The 22,356-nt window shown below is 41.5% G+C and overlaps 1 protein-coding gene across 2 annotated transcripts; it reads left to right on the top strand.

Annotated features, from left to right (window-relative positions):
• The first annotated feature begins 27 nt into the window (after nt 1–27).
• Nucleotides 28–21,434, top strand: LOC135465415 (putative oxidoreductase YteT). Of its 2 annotated transcripts, none has more exons than XM_064742656.1 (13): nt 28–87; nt 642–768; nt 2,680–2,764; nt 3,493–3,566; nt 5,308–5,367; nt 6,682–6,846; nt 8,708–8,893; nt 10,455–10,547; nt 12,545–12,673; nt 14,412–14,513; nt 15,106–15,169; nt 17,561–17,658; nt 18,833–21,434. In XM_064742656.1, the coding sequence occupies exons 2-13, from the start codon at nt 682–684 to the stop codon at nt 18,947–18,949; spliced, it is 1,260 nt and encodes a 419-aa protein (XP_064598726.1). In that variant the 5' UTR covers nt 28–87; nt 642–681; the 3' UTR covers nt 18,950–21,434. The 2 variants fall into 2 exon arrangements, with proteins under 2 accessions (XP_064598726.1, XP_064598725.1); XM_064742655.1 differs by having other exon boundaries at nt 59–126.
• The last annotated feature ends 922 nt before the right edge of the window (nt 21,435–22,356 follow it).

Genomic DNA, 22,356 nt, shown 5'->3' with positions numbered 1-22,356 from the left:
GCAGGCTACGAGAGGCGTTGTCACATGGGCCAGCAACGCCTTCCCATTGGCGGGCCCAAAACGAGGCTGTCAATACCGGGTAGCAGGGTGAGTTGAAACAGCTGAAGTGTTACACGCAGTGAGGAGGTAATCAGTATTTATTGTTTTCCTTCTTATTTAAAATATTTAATTATTTTCCACTACTCATAGGTGTGGTGTTGACTATGAGAGACACGTAGGAAAATTTAGGAACGAGTGTCAACCACTTGTTTTGTTCCTTTGTGCCCCCAGCTAGGTGGCATGCCATGGGATAGTGGAATTCATATCTTCAGACTTATTTGCGCAGGTTACCTTATTTTCTTCCAGTAGTCCTTACAAGTGGCAAAGGTTTGTTCTAGTGGAAGTTGGCAGAGTTTACAATAACAGGTTCAACTGTGTGAAAAAGATTTCCTCAATGGTGTCAAAACTAGGATATGTACATGTAGGAAACGCGTTCAGAATATTAAGTTTACTTTTAGAGATAAGTCCTGAAGTTAAGCCGATGTCCACTTTATACAGGATATGACATATATGGGTCATAGAGTATTTGTCAAATAGATTTAGCCTGTTGTACTCACCTGCACTATAGTGAATTTCAGCGTGAAATCTTTGCTTCATTCCAGACTGAGGTTCAGACTGAGATCTTCTGAAGCAGACTTCACCATGCCAGTTACGTTTGTCATTATTGGAGCAGGCTCCAGGGGGATGACTTACAGTCAGTATGCCAAACACTACCCAGATGACATGCAGGTAACAACGTGCTGAATTGTAAAAGTTTGGTACAGCTAGGTAGATACTGTGCACCTAGAATGACTTGCGCTACATTGTATCTTTGACCTGAGCTGTTATTGTTGCTAGCTCTTCCCTTAAAAACGGACTGTGAGCGCGCTAGTTGTGGAATGTAACTCTGTATCAAACAATACAGTGTTGGGAGAGTTATGTGTCAGATCAATGGTAAACCAACATTAGTATGTGGTCCCCATCATCAACTAACCTGTTCTGAGTCTCGGCGAATCAAAAACAATTCATGACACTGCACAAATTCACAAAATGAATACATTTTCAGACACTACACCCACTCTGTACAAGTCATGTGATTGATATAAGCACAGGAAAGAATAAGGTTGTTACAAGGACATAATGCCAGTGGCAATCATTATAACAACACTAGGCAAGTCTAGTTGTCCACTTGGCTGGTTCACTCCCCCTGTCGTCAGATGGTGCTAATCGCTTCAGCCTCCATCGGTTTTGCAAGTGATCAAAATGGTGACAGACGGCTTACTGCCACAGTGGTTGTAGCGTCTGACAGTGTTTTTATTTTGTGAATTTGTGCGGTTGATTTACGCTGGGAAAGATTTAATGTGCGTGTGATGATGCGGTATAAATGTGGCTTACCATCAACATGTTAGAAGCAGTTATTCCCTGTAACTCTCACAACACTTTGTGTCGGTTGATATAGAGAGTTAAATTCCGCAACTATGAGCACGGCAGCCAAGCCAGTCAGTTTGCTCCTTGAGTGGTTTCTCGTGAAAACTGATTGACAGACATGGCTCAACATATCAGTACGTCCCAGCCCAGAGTACAGACTGTAACTGACTTTGACATTCATGTTGAATTTACATCAATACATCAATCAGTCTCTGGCTCACTCAGCTGGAAACTTGTTCTTGCCTCAGCGCAGGTCACTACCTCTAAATCTACTGTGGCTGCTTTTCATTTTAACTGGGGGCAGTCTATAGGCAAAGGGTTGTTCTCAAGCAAACCAGGCACAGCCCGGGGGAAACCCATGACCATCCACAGGTTGCTGCAGGCCTTCAGCATGAGCTGGAATTGAACTTACAGCACGTCCAGCATACATGAACTGTAGTCCTGTAGGAGACTTGATGTCCAGCATACTGTACTTGGAGACTACACATGTACTATAGCCCTGTAGGAAACTTGATGTTCAGCATATATGTAGGCTATACCTGTACTGTAGTCCTGTAGGAGACTTGATGTCCAGCATACATGTACTGTAGTCCTGTAGGAGACTGTCCAGCATACAAATACTGCAGTCCTGTAGGAGACTTGATGTCCAGCGTGAATATAGGCTATACGTATACTGTAGTCCTGTAGGAGAGTTAATGTCCAGCATAATGTAGGCTATACATGTAGTCCTGCAGGAGACCTGATGTCCAGCATACATGTAGGCTATACATGTACTAAAGCCCTGTAGGAGACTTGATGGTGATACAGTACTTCTCAAGACATGCACTGTAGTCCTGTAGGAGACTTGATGTCCCGCATACATGTAGGCTATACATGTACTGCAATCCTGTAGGAGACTTGATGTTCAGCATACATGACGGATTGAAAATGGTCAGTTCATATCATGTGAACAAAATGGAAATCGCAGTTTCACACAGGAATTTCACATTTGGTAAACAAACTCATATGGTGATAAAGTACTTCAAAATGAAACTAGAACAGAGTTGATCAAATTTAAAACTCTAAGCACTCAGGTTTCCTCCATTGATAAATATGGCTGCCATTGTGTGAAAAATCTGTGAGCATATTCTTAAACAACATCAAATAACAGTGTGAAATTAGGGAGTCATTTTCTAAAGCTGTTAAGTATGGGTATATCAATCATGCCTGTGTTTTACTGTGTTTACCATGCAGATTGTGGGAGTAGCAGATTGTCGAACCCTCAGGGCTCAAAGAGCTCAGAAAACCTTTAATATCCCTGACAGTCATGTTTTTTCAGGTAAGTTGTACAGGCAAAGAGCAGTTTAATAGTTTTAAATGTAGCTGGATATTGGTGAGGAAAGCTTCCTTGTATGAACCCTCTAAATGATTCTTGAGTACCTGTAAGGCACAAAATACGAATCAAATACCGGTAAATAAATTTTAAAGAAAAATTACCGTAGGCTCTACTATTTCTGTCAGCCTTACATATAAAACTGACTTCTCACTAAAACTGACTGCCCCCATTAAAGTGAAAAAATAGTATACAGTTGTAGTGGTGAATAGCAATTCTAATAATTCAATCAGGGAGTCGTGTTACAAGGCGTCACAGTCTTGAACTTCATTTTTACTGTTACCGGTATCAATTTAATTTCCTCGATGGAGCTTTTGACCATGGTTAAGACTTTTCTCACCTGTCCAGGTGTGTAGGCCTAAACAATTTACATGCAAATTTGAATAGGTTATACATATAAACCTCTCAAAGTGTTAAATACCAAATAATGTTGACAGCTATATGGTTCTTAGTGAAACTTTTGTACACGTACACGGCTTCACAATAACACATTACAGATCAAATTTGACCCCTAAACGAAGTTATAGCTGTTTTTTGTCCAAATTACATGTAGGTCAGTTTTCCAGATGTTTTTTCAAAACTGCTTATTATTTCCCATTGGAACTCCTCTACTCTGTGCGGATCATGTGTTTTCATATTTTACTTGCCGTGTTTATTTCTGCCGTCTTCCTCAGACTGGAGAGATGTTGCTGCTGTAGAAAAGTTTGCAGATGCTGCCATCATTGCCACCCAGGATAAGGACCACAAGGTGAGACATGTCAGAGAGACCGCCAGACTTTGGGGACGGGTGTGGGGCACGGCTGGTTGGGTGGGGGTGGGGGGGGGGGGGCATGTTTTGACAACAGTAATGCAGCCAGACTGGGAGTAGGTTTTGACAGCACTGTTTTCTCAGGACCGATATCATAATTTATCACAGTTCACAAAATTCTTGGCCTGTGATTGGTCAGTCCTCTGTGGGTAGTTACCATATTCACCAACCAGCATTGTATATTTTTTTTGTATACCTACGGAGCAAAGAATGCACATGCTAGCCAATAGTAACGCCTGTCTGTATATGTATGGAATTAGGCATACATGTGCGGGCAGATAGTAATGCTTGTTCACAGTGTACATGTACCAGTGAGTAACTTTTCTTGCCTTCATTTTCAAAAGAGTTCTAATTATTCCACAGCGTGAGCAAAACAATTGTCATAACATCTTTTTGAGATAATTAAAAATAGCATGTGGAAAACAATTGTCATAATTAAATTTTGAGATAATTAAATTTTACACCCTTGTAATTTGAATTGAAAATAACTTACTAGCAATTCGTCTATGGCAATTCGGGAGCAGTAAATCAAGGGTCAATCCTGGGTTGAGTCACACCTAAGACCTTAAAAGAGGAAGTTGTAACTTCCTTGCCTGGCGTTCAGCATGAAAGGGATAGTGCAACGACTTGCCTTTGGTAAGGCGTCTCAGTGAAGCAGCACTAGATAAAAGAGCGGTGGAAATCCGTCCTGCAACAAGGAGGCACATTACGTGCACTCTAAGGATTCCTTCGTCATCAGGTGACTGAAAAATTGATAAGTACGATGTTAAATCCCAAGCATTCACTCACTCACTCACTCACTCTGTGGCAAGTATTTTTCTTTCAGCTCAACCAGGGGCCTCCGTGGATCAGTTGGTTAGTGCGCTAGCACAGCGTAATGACCCAGGGGCCTCTCACCAATGCGAGTTTAACTTGCTGTGAGTTCAAGTCCAGCTTTTGCTGGCTTTCTTCTACGGCCGTAGGAGGGAAGGTCTGCCATCAACCTGCAGATGGTCGTGGGTTTCCCCCGTGCTGTGCCCAGTTTCCTCCTACCAGATTTCTGGCCACCATCGTAGAAGTGAAATGTTCTTGAGTACGGCGTAAAACACCAATCAATTCAAACAAATAAATTCAGCTCAACCAAGGTCCAAGGTTGGGCCTCGTTCTCTTCTTCTAATTGTACTGTGACGTCGGACTTGGCGTGCGGCCATCTGCACAGTGGCAAAGCCTCCATGAAAACACCCCGATTATTGGCTGAACTTACTGGTATTAAGTCAAGCAAAATTGTCCATAATGCTCTTCATTGTAATAACTTTGTTCTACCAGCATGTTGCATGGGCATTCGGCCATTGGCCTTGAAATGTTGATCTTTTCCACGAAATATCACACGATGAATATCTCGACGAAATATGTATACCCACGCGATACGCTGGTATGATTTATTGTGTTCTTAGTCTTAAGCTTTTCTGTCATGCTGGCTTCCTCTCTGATCATATCTGGGAAGGTCTACCACCAATATCGGTCATGGATTTTCCCCGGAATTTGCCCAGTTTCATCCCACCTTGATGCTGACTGCCTACAAGTGAAAATATTCTTGAGTGAGGTGTAAAACACAAATGAAATAAATGAATCCCCGCCTGGTTGGAGATCAATCCACAACTCAAACAAGTACATGCTTTCTTTGACTTTTCTCTTGTTGCAGGAACCAGCAGTTGCTCTGGCCAAGAAAGGTTATCACATTCTTCTGGAAAAACCCATGGCGGTGAGTGGGTGATGCAAAAATATACTCAGTCTCTGAGTGTTATAGGAGAGAAGTGTATGGAGCTGTAGCCAACGGAACTACCTGTCTGACGTAACTACCTGTCTGGTGTTACTACCTGTCTGATGTATCTACATGTCTGGCATGAGTACCTGCCAGGCATAAATACCTGTATGGCATAACTGCCTGTCTGACATAACTACCTGTCTGATGTAACTACCTGTCTATACCTGTCTGACATACATTGTAACTACCTGTCTGATGAAACTACCTATGTGATGTATCTACCTGTGTGGCCTAACTCCCTGTCTGAGGTAAGGACCAGTCTGATGTTACTGCATGTGTGATGTAACTACCTGTCTGGCATAACTACCTGTGTGGCACAACATCTTGTCTGTTGACTGCCTGATGTAACTACCTGCCTGTCGTAACTACCTTCTGGCCTAACTACCTGCCTGTCTGACAGAACTACATGTTTGGCGTAACTACCCGTCTGTAGAAACTACCTGTCTTAGGTAAATACCTGCCCGGCCTAGCAACTTGTCTGATGTAACTACCTGTCTGACATAAATCCCTGTGTGATCTACATGTAAATCCCCATCTGACATTAATCCCCAGATGACATAAATCTATGCCTGACATAATTCCTCGTCTGAAATAATCCCTGGCATAAATCTCTGTCTGACATAAATCCCTGTCTGACAAATCCCTGTCTGACATAAATCACCATCTGACATAAATCACCATCTGGCATAAATCACCGTCCAACATATATCACTGCCTGACATAAATTGCTGTCAAACAAAAGCAGTATAGGCTTGGAGCTGCTACTGGTTTTACTTCAGATCTACATGATAGTTAGTGCCACAAATCAGCATAGGCTGGGACCTGCTACTAGGTCTCAGTTGAGTGTCAGGTACCTCGTGAAGTGTACTGATCACCTCTTGGCTCTGTCCTAATTCCTCCAAATTGCTCCAGGCTCGGCCCAGATTCCTCATGGGTCTGCCCAGATTTCACCCGGGTGTGTCTGGATTCCTTGTAGGGTCTGCCTGGATTCGTCTTTAGTCTTATTAGTTTCTTTTGCCGATAAGTCAAATTACTATCATATCAGTGAAATATAGTGTAGCTCTAGGAAACAGCTACATGTAGTAGTATACATGTGATACTTTGATTGGAAGCAGTGAGGGAGATGGATGGATGTTTATCAAGCATTTTAAAGTACATTGTTGAGTGTGTTCATGCATCTGGTACATGTAAATAGCATGTATAACTGTGAAAGCATATTTAATATGCAGGTGTTATGTTGACACGTTACAGACAACTGAGGAAGACTGCCTGGAGATTGTGTCTTGTTGTAAAGAGAACTCTGTCCTACTGGCTGTGTGTCATGTGCTCAAGTACACTCCTCAAGCCATGAAAATCAAAGAGCTGATCGACTGTGGAGCTATAGGTCAGGTCGTGAATATTCAACATCTGGAACCAGTAAGTCATCTTCTTGTTCGTGCCGATCACCACATTTTGGGCTTGTGGATAATTGATCATTTAACAGCAATGGCTAATTCCACCAACACAGTGGTTAATTATGGCCACATGATCAGTTAACCTCACTTTCGTTCAAAAGATTGGGAACAATGACACTTTTGGCAACAGAAGTTAAGCTTCCATGGTATAGTAAATTCATTATATACTTTGGTCCAAACAAGGAGCTAGGTTTTTCATCCGTTCTTTCAAAATGTTGATGTACAGTTCAGCGTAACCTTAAATCCTACACCCAAGGTTGCCAGATGATACGGGGATGATCCTCGGACCATACACCAATCATGTCCCCTACACGGTTGATGTTGTCGTCCTCCGATCATCACACGCAGATGATACTAGGAGGGTCTGCATATCATGTTCAAAGTTTATCATCATTATGTTATCATCATTATCTCCGGCATGATGGCCATTCCGTTGTAGACGCACTGACTCTAATCATTTACAAGCCATTGATAAATTGGAAACCTCTTTGTCAGATGGGTATACATTACAAGGCCACGATAAACCCCGGAGAGGTACTTTACCTAGATACTTTATCTAGCTCTCAAGGATACCATGTACTCTATTCTAGACTGATGAATGTTCAAGCGAGTAGCAAGGATCGAAAGGCCCCTGAGTCAGATTTTGAATAAATACATTGACCAATGAATGGAGCTGTGTAATGAAAATACTGATGTGACCTTACAGACCTCCCACATGCAAACTGTGTCAATTCTAATTCGGCCATTAAAGGAAGTTCACCCTAGCAGTGGAAAAGATTTCACAATTTCATAATCCGTAGAAGGATTTGAGATAAAAACTAGTTCAGGTTGATTGGATATGGAAGAGTTTTCACACAGCCATCAAAGTTTTACAGAGAAGCAAAAAAAAAAATGTGCAAGTCTAAGCTGAACTTACTGGTAATGTCGTAAAATCTTAAGCCAGTCGAGCAGCCATGATCTGAATATCATCCACATGTAATGGCTGGATGATGCGCTGATGGTGACAACAGATTTGCATGCTCACTGTCGGCCCATGGTCTGCATATGGAGGAGGATTTAAGGCTAGAATCCAGCTGTACTGTAGTGCTGATCAGAATGGTCACTGTCCTTTGTGCACGTTTCCACATTACCAACGATTTTTGGGAAACATTGAGGAAATTCACCTTAGGCAGTACTGGCGTTAATCTTTCACCAGCAGAGATTTGTCCTCCAGATTAAAGCCCTGGCGGTTGAGAGCTGTGTTACAAAATGTTACACGGTCCACCGGGTGACGTGAAAGACCTGGAGGACCTGGCTAAACTCATTTCTTGCTCGTCGTACAGAGAATTTAAAGGTGTGGTCATTGAGTTGAGGGAATTTCACACGTCTAAATTTCATGAACGTGGAAATACAAGATAAAGATAAGACATCTACATACAATGTAGAATAAAAGGACGTTATTACTGCACCAAGGTAGTAGCTGCGTAGATTGAACTGTGTGCCAGTTACAGTGCCACTCTTATCTTGTACATGTACATCATAAACTTTTATTTCATACCGTATGGTTTGTGCACCTTCCTGGATTATGCAATCTTTTCTGTCTTCATTAGTCTCACTATTAAAAAAACACATAATGTATGACGTTTCTGTTTTTGTTCACACATGTGTACGCAAGTATTTGTAGCCTTAAGTAAAATGTTAACTTTTCTTTTGAACAATTATTATGTGTGCTGTAATACAGATACAGTTTTTTGTAAGGGCCTAATTTAGCTTGTGAGGAATCAAATGCTTCGATGACTGGATGATTTACTGTATGGGCTGTAACCAGTGTGTGTTTACTTCAGATAGGGTTTTGGCACTATGGCCACTCTTACGTGCGAGGAAACTGGAGACGGGAAGACGAGAGTAGTTTCTGTCTAATGACCAAGTCCTGTCATGACCTTGACCTTATCTGCTACTGGATGGGGAGGAGTAAATGTGTAAAGGTGTCATCATTCGGACAGCTGACACACTTTACCAAGGAACACAAGGTAATAATGCTAGGAGTTGGTAATGAGGGTGTCATCATTCTGACATCTCACACACTTTACCAAGAAACACAAGGTAATAATGCCAGGAGTTTGTAATGAGGGTGTCATCATTCGGACAGCTGACAGACTTTACCAAGGAACACAAAGTAATAATGCTAGGAGTTTGTAATGAGGGTGTCATCATTCTGACATCTCACACACTTTACCAAGGAACACAAGGTAATAATGCTAGGAGTTTGTAATGAGGGTGTCATCATTCGGACAGCTGACACACTTTACCAAGGAACACAAGGTAATAATGCTAGGAGTTTGTAATGAGGGTGTCATCATTCGGACAGCTGACACACTTTACCAAGGAACACAAGGTAATAATGCTAGGAGTTTGTAATGAGGGTGTCATCATTCCGACATCTCACACACTTTACCAAGAAACACAAGGTAATAATGCTAGGAGTTTGTAATGAGGGTGTCATCATTCGGACAGCTGACACACTTTACCAAGGAACACAAAGTAATAATGCTAGGAGTTTGTAATGAGGGTGTCATCATTCTGACATCTCACACACTTTACCAAGAAACACAAGGTAATAATGCTAGGAGTTGGTAATGAGGGTGTCATCATTCTGACATCTCACACACTTTACCAAGAAACACAAGGTAATAATGCCAGGAGTTTGTAATGAGGGTGTTGTCATTCGGACAGCTGACACACTTTACCAAGGAACACAAAGTAATAATGCTATGAGTTGTTAATGAGGGTGTCATCATTCGGACATCTCACACACTTTACCAAGAAACACAAGGTAATAATGCTAGGAGTTTGTAATGAGGGTGTCATCATTCGGACAGCTGACGCAATTTACCAAGGAACACAAGGTAATAATGCTAGGAGTTGGTAATGAGGGTGTCATCATTCGGACAGCTGACAGACTTTACCAAGGAACAGAAGGTAATAATGCTAGGAGTTTGTAATGAGGGTGTCATCATTGGGACAGCTGAGACACTTTACCAAGGAACACAAAGTAATAATGCTATGAGTTGTTAATGAGGGTGTCATCATTCGGACAGCTGACAGACTTTACCAAGGAACAGAAGGTAATAATGCTAGGAGTTGGTAATGAGGGTGTCATCATTGGGACAGCTGAGACACTTTACCAAGGAACACAAAGTAATAATGCTATGAGTTGTTAATGAGGGTGTCATCATTCGGACAGCTGACAGACTTTACCGAGGAACACAAGGTAATAATGCTAGGAATTTGTAATGAGGGTGTCATCAGTCAGGCAGGTGGTGCACAGAACAAATGGCAATGGTTGCATAGGTCTGTTTTTACAGCCCTCATTCAAAATAACCAGTGGTTATATTATGTGTTATTTTTCTTTTAAGATGAATTATTGCTACTGTGACTGATGAGTTACTGCTACTGTCATGTCTTGTCATGTTTTTCCCGTCGTGGTTTGTTATGTGTTCCCCTAATGGCTTGTCATGTTTTTCCCGTCGTGGTTTGTTATGTGTTCCCCTAATGGCTTGTCATGTATTTCCCTTAATCCGGTGTTTGCAGCCCGAGGGGGCAGCCAATCGGTGTCTGGACTGTAAAGTGGAGAAGGAATGTCCTTACTCTGCCGTCAAGCTTTACCTGAATCAAGTCAAACAGGTAACACGTAGCCTTATCTAGTAACCTGGTTATCTCCCTTTACACTTTGATCTTGTTTAGAAGTACTGTTATTAGCATTGTACACTCTGCTCTAATGTCAAGAACCTGTGGACGGTCAAGGGTTTCCTCCCACCATAAAGCCGGCCGCCATCATATAAGTGACATATTCTTGAGTACGGCATAAAACACCAATCAAATGAATAAATAAATACTTTAACCATCATTGTACACTTGAAAAAATCCAGAGCTTGCCATTAAATAAGAAGGAAAGAAATAAATCAAATTGCCAATAGATTGAATATGCACACATAGATAATGACAAGCAGAGGAACATCACTCTCACAAAGTAATATCCCACATTCACAGCGCAATATCCCATTCACAAAGCAACATCCCACTTTCACAGAGCAACATCCCACATTCACAAGGCAATGTCCCACATTCAAAAAGCAATATCCTACATTCACAAAGCAATATCCCAAATTCACGAAGTAATATCCCAAATTCACAAAGCAATGTCCCATACTCACAAAGTAGTATCCCTCATTCACAAAGCAACATCCCACTTTCACAAAGCAACATCCCACATTCACAAAGCAACATCCCACATTCACAAAGCAATATCCCACTTTCACAAGGCAATATCCCACATTCAAAAACTAATATCCCACATTCACAAGGCAATATCCCATATTTACAAAGTAATATCCCACATTCACAAAGTAATATCCCACATTCACAAAGTAATATCCCACATTCACAAAGTAATATCCCACATTCACAAGGCAATATCCCATATTTACAAAGTAATATCCCACTTTCACAAAGTTATATTCTACATTCACTAAGCAGTATTAATATGTGACACTAGCCAATGATCTGACACATGATTTCTAACTCAGTTATCACTCTTTTCTTTACCTTTTTGGTATAATTTAAACATTGTGCATTCTGTGGGATGGAATAATCAGTTGTCATCTGTAGACAAATGCTGAATATCACTTGTCTCAAACTGACAATTCCAGATATCTCCTCCCACAGTATACACTACCTTGATGTTGCTTATCTGCAAAAAAGTCTGACTATCTGCACTGTTTTCCAGGACCTAATGTCCAAACTTTGGATGCAGCATAATATCAAGATCCAAGAATTTATAGAAATCTCTGATAATTCCAACACAAAACCTAGCTGTTGAGAACAGAAATTCCAGGGATTGCTATCGAAAAAATGTGAGAAAAAAAATACCCTGGATTTGAACCAGAGACTGCCATTTAGTGCATAGAGATTATGTAGCTTTGATCTTCTGCTCACAGCAGAGAACAAAAGACAGAAAGAACAGACTGTTGCCAGCTTGATGCCTGTTCCTATGGAAAACTGCAATGGCATGTTTTGTGCACTCTTGCACAAAGCCTGCATATTAAATTTTTAAACGTTTTTTGGCAATTACAAGATGCCATATTTTGAAGGAGAATATTTCATTGAAATTCATAATCCTGAGGTCAGTAAGGTCTCAAAAATGTATTTGTTCGATTCAGTTGTGCTGGTTTAAAGGTTGGCAAGCACCATGTAAAAATTCAGCAAATTTGGCCTGATGATTTTCCCTGTGGCCGGTGCACAAGATTATGGTTTAATGATATTACTGACAATTTCAAGAGGGCATATCGCCCAGAGGGCCTAACAAAAATATAAAATTTTACATTGTTTTCTTTCAGTATTGAATAACATGTTCACTCAACAGTCAGGGTAAGTATTTATTATTACTTGTGATTTTAATTTCCTTCATATTTTCACATTTTAGGGCAATAATCCAGGACAGTGTAGATGGTCATCAAGGTTCAGTACTGAAAGTGTTTACCGGTAGTATCGTGAAGAGCATGGACTGTGATTAACATCCACTCTGTTTTTACTCTTTTTACAACAGGAGAAGACAACATGTATATATAAAACTGCAACTGAGAATGAAAGTCAGATTGAAAGTCAGTCTTGTGTTTTCCCAGGGAAATACTCACTGGCCTGTTGATGTTGTGGTGGACATTCCTGACATTGAAAGCGTGACAGAAGCTCTAAGGACTGGCCCATACGGGCGATGTGTGTATGACTGCGACAATGATGTTGTTACCCACCAGGTACACCTATAGTATCAAGTTCACAAAATTTTCACTAATTCCAGTGTGTGTGACAATAATTTTGTGAAAATATTTTTATACAAGGTTATTCCGACCCACATATGTCTAAGATACAACATTAGAATTAAGCAGTACTGTATTTACATTAAAAAAACCCAAAATGTTTTGTATACATGTTAAGCTCAGATTTTGCGCATATGTTTTCCTGTGTTGATTGATGCTTGTGTGTTAATGACAAATACGTGTCAAATAGCATGGGTTGATCTCAGGTTTGTATCTGCACATTGTAAACCACAGTGACATAAGAAGGGATTATTTCATCACTGATGCCCTGCTTGTTTCTGTACATTGTAAACCACAGTGACACAAGAAGGGATTATTTCATCACTGATGCCCTGCTTGTTTCTGTACATTGTAAACCACAGTGACACAAGAAGGGATTATTTCATCACTGATGCCCTGCTTGCACCTGTACATTGTAAACCACAGTGACACAAGAAGGGATTATTTCATCACTGATGCCCTGCTTGCACGTGTACATTGTAAACCACAGTGACACAAGAAGGGATTATTTCATCACTGATGCTCTGCTTGCACGTGTACATTGTAAACCACAGTGACACAAGAAGGGATTATTTCATCACTGATGCTCTGCTTGCACGTGTACATTGTAAACCACAGTGACACAAGAAGGGATTATTTCATCACTGATGCTCTGCTTGCACGTGTACATTGTAAACCACAGTGACACAAGAAGGGATTATTTCATCACTGATGCCCTGCTTGCACGTGTACATTGTAAACCACAGTGACACAAGAAGGGATTATTTCATCACTGATGCTCTGCTTGCACGTGTACATTGTAAACCACAGTGACACAAGAAGGGATTATTTCATCACTGATGCCCTGCTTGCACGTGTACATTGTAAACCACAATGACAAAAGAAGGGATTATTTCATCACTGATGCCCTGCTTGTATCTATACATTGTAAACCACAGTGACACAAGAAGGGATTATTTTATCACTGATGCCATGCTTGCACCTGTACATTGTAAACCACCGTGACACAAGGGATTATTTCATCACTGATGCCCTGCTTGTATCTATACATTGTAAACCACAGTGACAAAAGAAGGGATTATTTCATCACTGAAGCCCTGCTTGCACCTGTACATTGTAAACCACAGTGACACAAGAAGGGATTATTTCATCACTGATGCCCTGCTTGCACCTATACATTGTAAACCACAGTGACACAAGAAGGGATTATTTCATCACTGAAGCCCTGCTAGCACCTGTACATTGTAAACCACACTGATGCAGGAAGGGATTATTTCACCACTGAAGCCCTGCTTGCACTTGTACATTGTAAACCACAGTGACACAAGAAGGGATTATTTCATCACTGAAGCCCTGCTTGCACCTGTACATTGTAAACCACACTGATGCAAGAAGAAGGGTGTTTCATCATTGATGCCCTGCTTGTGGTTGTACTGCCCAGGAAGTCCTGGTTTATGCTAATTTATCCTGTAATGGTAAATTAAAAAATTAATGACTTTGTCACTGATTTGTTACTCAACATTAGTATTAATGTCAAGTGTGCAAACTCAAATAGCTTTTTATATATTGAGGAGAAGTTTTGCAGTCATGTTTTTTCTTCAGCTGAGCTCTTTGGTAGCTTTAATCTTGTTTTCACATCACTAAAGACTTCACTCTGACGTTTTTGATGTTCTAGGTGGTGAACTTACAGTTTGATCAAGGTCAGACCGTCTCCTTCACCATGGTGGCCTTTACAGAGTCTGTCTGCCGACGAGAAGTCAAAGTCCATGGCACCATGGTGAGTGGCCAGGTTCCCTTATTTATGTTAAAGCTTACAGTGTGTTAAGTCAATCAGTGCTTCAGACTGGAAAGATCCCTATGAGTGTGTATGCACCCGGAGTTTCTCATCACAGCATTCAATTTATTTATTATTCAGTCAAAATTTGCTGACAAAAAGAGTGTGGTAAATTTGTGTTGGAAAAAAATAAGGGGATAAAAGCTATTTATAAAGGTTGGGGTATTCTGTTTTGACTTGATCAGTTTCCATTTGTGATCATCAAAGATAATTTTAAACCCGTCTCTAATAGTGATGTTGATATATACGCGTTCTTTGTCTCTGACACAGTAAAATCTGAAAAGATCCAGTAGCCTAAACTCATTACTGACGCATCCAGTAAACACACCTCTTTTTCCCTCTGCAAAGGCTACATTCCATGTTGAAATCATAAAACTGATTGAGGTATCCAGTTTTTGTCATTTTCCTCCAGAAATCCAATCTCTAACACAAAGATTGTTTTTATGAGACAAGCAGCCAATGTTAGGCATTTGTGTACAAAACTGATAGGTTTTTTTTCTGGTTGACCTACACATATTGTAATTGTTCCCTATAGGGGGAGCTGACATGTAAGTTTGGGGGACCAGTCTATCAATATGATTTCCGCACCAGAAAAATGAGTAAGTACAAAGGTCACTTTTAACCAGCCAAAATGGTCATTTCAGGAATATAGCTGCATAGGCATTGAAAATCAACTCTTGATATAGGCAAAAAGGTGTTTCTCACATGGTTTAAAGAGAGTATACATTCTTATGGGACAAACAGCTTTCCTGGTTAATTTTAATGTATCTTTGGGTGTTGTCTCAAATTCCTGCACATATAATTAAGAGCACATGATTTTATTTTGCTATGTGTCTCATGCATAGCCACTCGTCTTTTCTTCCTATTTATGTGACAACTATCTGCAGTTATCAATCCCCTTAACAGCCTTTTTATCCCCTTAATCCCCTTTAGAGCTCTGTATCCCCTTGGTACATCTAGCTTTGTGAAGCTCCTTGGTACATTAACTGTGTGAGGGTTTAAAAAAATGTGATCCTGCCAAGCCTTTATTCACCCATCCTCTCTGAATTTATTTGGGACCTTTGCACTCATTTGGCAACTTAGCATTTCACTGCACGTACACTTGGCAGCTCTACATTCACTGAACAGTTCTACAATCACGTTTTGTCTGGGTACAGTGCACTGGTCTTTTGCATGTAGGTATCACCCAAATGATCATGTGAACCTCTGTACCTCCATGTTAGGAGACTGGAACTTTTTCAGGAGAGACAAATGGCAATTAAAGCATGTACAGTTGTCTAGGAGACCTTTCAAGTAAAAAGGATGAGATATACTTGACTCTCATTCCCCTTGAGAGGTGTGTTAGCTCTTAGCATCATCTCAACTTTATATTCTAGCTGCTACACATACATGTATGTAATCGTTCAGTATGACTTGGTAGAAGCAGTTGACATTATTTTTTGAGAGTTCATGTTGGCTGAACTACATTGTGTGCTGGATTGCTGCTCCACTGCCAGGCTCTTGACCTAAGAAGCTGCATTTTCAAAACCAGGTCTTTTTGATTTGGTTTTCCAATCTATTTGTCCGGTACCTTGTGGAAAGGTGGTGGTTTACTCTGGTCCCTCGGGTTTCCTAGCTCACTCTGGTGTCCTCTGATCACTCAACTTTCCCTTCCTGACTTTGGATTCCCTTGATCACTCTGGTTCCTCTGATCATTCTGGTTTCCTCTGATCACTTCAGCTTCCAGTGCTCACTTTGGATTCCCCTGATCACTCTGATTTCCTCTGATCATTCTGGTTTCCTCTGATCACTTCAGCTTCCAGTGCTCACTTTGGATTCCCCTGATCACTCTGGTTCCTCTGATCATTCTGGTTCCTCTGATCACTTCAGCTTCCAGTGCTCACTTTGGATTCCCCTGATCACTCTGGTTCCTCTGATCATTCTGGTTCCTCTGATCACTTCAGCTTCCAGTGCTCACTTTGGATTCCCCTGATCACTCTGATTTCCTCTGATCATTCTGGTTTCCTCTGATCACTTCAGCTTCCAGTGCTCACTTTGGATTCCCCTGATCACTATGGTTTCATCTGATCACTCTGGTTTTCTCTAATCACCTGTTTCCCATTACTGATTTTGTTTCATCTAGTCACTGTGGTTTCCTCTGATCACTCCTGCTTTCCATTGCTCAGTTTGGTTTCATCTGGTCACTCTGGTTTCCTCTGATTACCCCAGTTTCCAATTGCTCGCGTTGTTTCATCTGATCACTCTAGTTTCCTTTGTTCACTGGTTTCTTCTGATCACTCTGGTTTTCTCTGATCACCTGTTTCCCATTGCTGACTGTTTCTTCTGATCACTCTGGTTTCCCTTGATCACACGTTTCCCATTACTGGCTTTGTTTCATCTGATCACTCTAGTTTCCTTTGTTCACTCTGGTTTTCTCTGATCACCTGTTTCCCATTGCTGACTGTTTCTTCTGGTCACTGTGGTTTCCTCTCATCACTCCTGCTTTCCCTTGCTCAGTTTGGTTTCATCTGGTCACTCTGTTTTCTTCTGATCACTCCAGTTTCCTTTGCTCAGTTTGGTTTCATCTGATCACTCTGGTTTCCCTTGATCTTACGTTTCCCATTGCTGACTTTGTTTTGTCTGATCACTCTAGTTTTGTGTTATAACTCCTGCTTTCCCTTGCTCAGTTTAGTTTCATTTGATCACTATGGTGTCCTCTGGTCACTCAATGTTCCTCTGACAACTACAGTTTCCCTTGCTCACTTTGGTTTCATGTGATCACTCTGGTCACTTAAAGTTCCTTGCATCAGTCCAGTTTCCTGTTATCACTCTGATCACTCTGGTTTCTGGTTTAAAAGTTCTTGGATAAGGCAATAATCACATGAAATAAATAAATAAATAATTAGGACTGATGCTCATTCAATTGATATGTCATAAAACATTTTGGCCTAAGCTATGTCCTGAATTAAAATGTTAGGCCCTTGTAAGGTCAGCCACTTGTTTTGTTTCAGTAACACACAGCCCAGAGCTTAGCAATGCTCCAGCGGGTCTGTCAGGTCATGGTGGGGCAGACTATCGGACAATCAGGTCCTTCCTCAAGGCCCTTCAGGTAAAGGTCTCAGCGTATACACTTCACTCATGTTTTTCTTCCATACCTAGTACTCCCCCAGTCAACTGACCCCTGTACCTCAGCGGGTGGAGTGTCTGCTTGGGGGCGGTAGATAAAGGGTCAATCCTAGGTCGGGTCACACCTAAGAGTTGTAAGTTGTAACTTCCTCCCTTGGCATTCCCCCAAGCACTCATTGACTCACTCCCTCACTCTTCACACAAACACACACTTACAGGGCTCACCCACACAAAACCCCATCCTAGCAATACATTTCACCTCTCTTTTTAGTCCATTTCACCTGTCCTATCAACACACCCCACCCACTCTACCAGTATTCACCCCTCCCACCAGTATAGCCCACCTCTTCCAACAGTAGACCCAGCCTGGCACCAGTACACCCCACCTCTCCCTTCCTACCAGTACACCCCACCCCTTTTACCAGTACGCCTCACCTGTCCTACCTGTACATTTCCTCCATCCTACCAGTACATTTCATCCATCCTAGCAATACATTTTACCCCTCATACTAGTACATTTCACCTGTCTTATCAACACACCCCACCCATCCTACCAGTATTCACCCCTCTCACCAGGATACTCCACCCCTCGTACCAGTACATTTCACCCCTCCTACCAGTACACCCACTCCTCTCACCAGTACATTTCTCCCCTCCTACCAGTACACCCCAGCCCTCGAAACGGTACACCCCAGCCCTCGTAACAGTGCACCCACCCCTCCTAGCAGTACACCCCACCCCTCCTCCCAGTACACCCACCCCTCCTCCCAGTACATTTCACCCCTTGTATGAGTACACCCACCCCTCCTCCCAGTTCACCCCACCCCTCCTAACAGTACACCCCGCTCCTCCTCCCAGTACACCCCCCCCACTAACAGTACATTCACCTCTCGTACGAATAAATCCACCCCTCCTCCCAGTACACCCCACCCCTCCTAACAGTACACACCACCACTCCTGCCAGTACCCATAATATACAGTTATACATAATATACAATTCTTGAGGCCTGTGAAATGCACAACATGTAGACATAATACAAAGTATCCCAAGGCAACTTTGGATTTTTTTAACTCTGTCATAATAAAAAAACTAACAGTATTTGAGCTTTCACTTCTAGTCATTAAAGGGATAAATGGTATTTTGTTGATGTGTTCAGACAGGTGATTCGTCTTTGCTGTCAACTGGACCAGAAGAGAGCCTCAGAAGCCACCTCCTGGTCTTTGCTGCTGAGAAGGCCAGGAAGGAAAATAGAGTTATCTCCCTGTCACTGTAAAGTAATCTGTGCTGCAGAGAACGCCAGGAAGGAAAGTAGAGTTACCTCCGTGTCAATGTAGATAAGGACACGTGACAGGAACCTGCTCCATTAATGTTGAGGGACCATGGAAATGCTTTCTGTGTTTGCATGTGTTCATCCTTCTGTTGTCACACCTTTTTCTGTGAAGATATCTATGACCGTTTTCAACCAGTCAAGTTCATACACAATGGTTTGAGACCAGGGAGCTTGATTTTCCTCACTCTACATACTCCAGTATGTCTGCTGTGACTTGCCCTGGATGTCCTTGTGAACAGATTTTGAACCAATGTAGAGATCAATGTGGAGATCCTAAGACACTAAGCCAGTGCTAATATCATCAAGTGTCTTATGCTGCTACACTGCACATATTGTTTTCGCTTTGGAAAGGTATTCCATTTATATTCAGGATGTGTTTTATCATGTTATAATCTAGAAATTATACTTCCTAGCCTTACATGTATATCAAATACACAATTTACCTTAACTTTCATGGGTCTTGAACCATTCTTTACATGGATTAGTCCAGTTTTGATAACTGTATGCATTTTTATATGTGAATTATTCAGCTTTGAGTTGGTATTTCCCGGAAGATACCATCCTTTATTCCACACGTTTGAAAAGTGATTGATACATGTATACATCATGTACTTCCATGTTTCAAGCTGTAGGATTTACTCCGTCTTGACTGGTGTTTTGGGCTATATATGTGACAGGTGTTTTGGGCTGTATGTGTGGAAGGTGTTTTGGGCTGTGTATGTGACAGGTGTTTTGGGCTGTACATGCAACATGTGTTTTGGGCTGTACATGTGACGGGTGTTTTGGGCTGTATGTGCAACAGGTGTTTTGGGTTGTACATGCAACAGGTGTTTTGGGCTGTATTTGTGACAGGTGTTTTCTGCTGTATATGTGACAGGTGTTTTGTGCTGTATGTGTGACAGGCATTTTGGGCTGTATATGTGACAGGTGTTTTGGGCTATATATGTGACAGGTGTTTTGAGCTGTACATGCAACAGGTGTTTTGGGCTGTATATGCAACAGGTGTTTTGGGCTGTATGTGCGACAGGTGTTTTGGGCTGTATATGCGACAGGTGTTTTGGGCTGTATATGCATATGCCACTGGCTTTTTATGTTCCTTTCACTACTGCCGTTTAAAGATGTAAGCAAGATTTATATTTGCTCCAGTTTTGAGAGTTGTTTTACACAATCTGCAACATTTGCCAAATCCATGCATTCATGTGAATGTTCGTTGGAAGCTGTTACAGGACAGTTACATTGTTGCAGAAATGAGAAAGTTTATTATGTGCAGTATGGTGCATTTTCAGCGCTACTTGCTTTATTAAAGATATATTTCTTGAGTTTCTACACTATTGTTATACTGTTAAGGCTTCATGTGGTTGTACTGAGGTTCCACAATATTGTTAACACTTAATGTGGCTGTCCTGAGTTTCCGTACTACCTTTTTACTGTTAAGGCTTTATGTGGTTGTACTGGGGTTCCACACTACTGTTAAGGCTGCATGTGGCTGTACTGAGATTTCACATTACTGTCAAGGCTTCATATTGCTGTTAAGGCTTCATTTGATTGTACTGGGGTTCCACACTCCTGTTAAGGCTTCATATGGTTGCACTGGGGTTCCACACTACTGGTTTACTGTTAAGGCCTTATGTGGTTGTACTGAGTTTGTACATTAGACAGCTGTTTCACTGTTAAGGCCTCATGGGGTTGTACTTAAGTTCCTGATAACTGTTTTACTGTTACGGCCTCATGCAGTTGTACTCAGTTTACACACTACTGTTATACTGTGATAAACCCTTCAGGTGGGGCCTTGGTATGTGGGAAGGTCTGTCAACAACCTGCAGATGGTTGTGGGTTTCCGGTGGGCTCTGCCCGGTTTTCTCCTACCATAATCCTGGCAGCCGTGGTATAAGTGAAATATGGCAATCTTGAGTACGGCATAAAACACCAATCAAATAAATAAATAGATAAATCATTCAGGTACTTTTGCTGAGGTCCTAGACTACTGTTTCACTGTTAAGGCTTTTCAAGTGGCTGAACGCAGTTAGTAGGTTACCCTAATTTGTAGTAGGCTGCTGTCAACTTGTTGTTATTACGGGCCTTTTATCACCTGAAGAATTGCGTAATTGTGTAGACTGGCATCATTCCCAACATTACAGCCAGGCAACTATCGAGTCATATGACAGATTTGAGACATGTTGTGGTGAAATCTTTTAGTATTTAATATTTGCTTTTAAAATCTGAATGAATGAACTTGATGTTAGACAACTTGTTATGGTTGTCAATCCGGGTACCAGGGTGTGATGATGTAATGTTGGCCGTGTCCATGTGTAACAGTGAAGATCTGTTGCTCTGGTGTAATTCAAATAGCTACCATGTTGTACAGCACACAGATTTTCAGGAGATTGTACATAATTTATATACATGTATATTTGTATAATATATGGACAATGTATGAAATGTCTTTATTTTATTTTATTTACACCTCATGAATTTCTTGATTTTGTATTGGTCACTTCAAGATTTGTGATTGGCCCTTTTCACTAAATGACTCTCCCTTTGTCATACTCCTCACAGCACATGTGCCGATCTCTACACTCGCTTACATCACTGCCACCGTTAGACAAGCTTGATCTTTGGAGCCAGTAGGCTTGATTAGGCTCAGTCTGAGCCTAATCAAAATTATTATAAAACAAATGTTGAGGCAGAGTGCTTGTGTCGTGACTCTAGTCTGTGAGCTCCATGTTGTTCAAGATTTCACAAAGTCGTATTGGTGGCGGCCAATGTTAGAGAACGGCACGAGCTGTTAAGAGTATGACCCTTTGTATGCGACACATTGCTCACATCACTGCCACGATGGGTATGTTTATACGACTTGAGCAGCATGCGAGGTTCGTAGTAAATATTTTGATCATGTGATGTCTCTTGTCTAAACTAGACAAACATAACTAATAAAAAAATCCAGCTATGACTAAAAGCCCCCAGCTATCACCAAATCCCCCGGCTACCACTAAATCCCTCGGCTATCACCAAAGCCCCCAGCTATCACCAAAGCCCCCAACTATCACCAAAGCCACCAGCTATCACCAAATCCCCCGGCTAAACTCAAACCCCCACAACTATAACCAAAATCCCCAGCTATAGCTACAACGCCCCAGCTAAAAGCACACACTACCCCACACCCCACCCCTGCCCACAACTATAACCGAAATCCCCAACTATTGCCAAAATGCCCAGCTATAACCACCACTACCCTCACCTATAACTAAAGCCCCCAGCTGTAAGCAAAACTGCCCAACTACATGTATAACTAAAACCCCCAACTAAAACCAAATGTCCCAGGTTATAATGAGCAAAATCCCCCAGCTATA

Source organism: Liolophura sinensis, chromosome 5 (genome assembly GCF_032854445.1).
Source record: "Liolophura sinensis isolate JHLJ2023 chromosome 5, CUHK_Ljap_v2, whole genome shotgun sequence".
Classification (NCBI taxonomy): Eukaryota; Metazoa; Mollusca; class Polyplacophora; order Chitonida; family Chitonidae; genus Liolophura; species Liolophura sinensis.
Note: the sequence above shows the minus strand (reverse complement) of the source record. Positions and strands in the feature narration are given on the sequence as shown.

What these genes read in the sequence shown, in the direction of transcription:
- LOC135465415 (XM_064742656.1), top strand. Translation starts at nt 682, where the DNA reads ATGCCAGTTACGTTTGTCATTATTGGAGCAGGCTCCAGGGGGATGACT. An exon ending in ACTACCCAGATGACATGCAG is followed by an intron (nt 769 to 2,679) that starts GTAACAACGTGC and finishes TTTACCATGCAG; the next exon opens with ATTGTGGGAGTAGCAGATTG. An exon ending in ATGATGTTGTTACCCACCAG is followed by an intron (nt 12,674 to 14,411) that starts GTACACCTATAG and finishes TTGATGTTCTAG; the next exon opens with GTGGTGAACTTACAGTTTGA.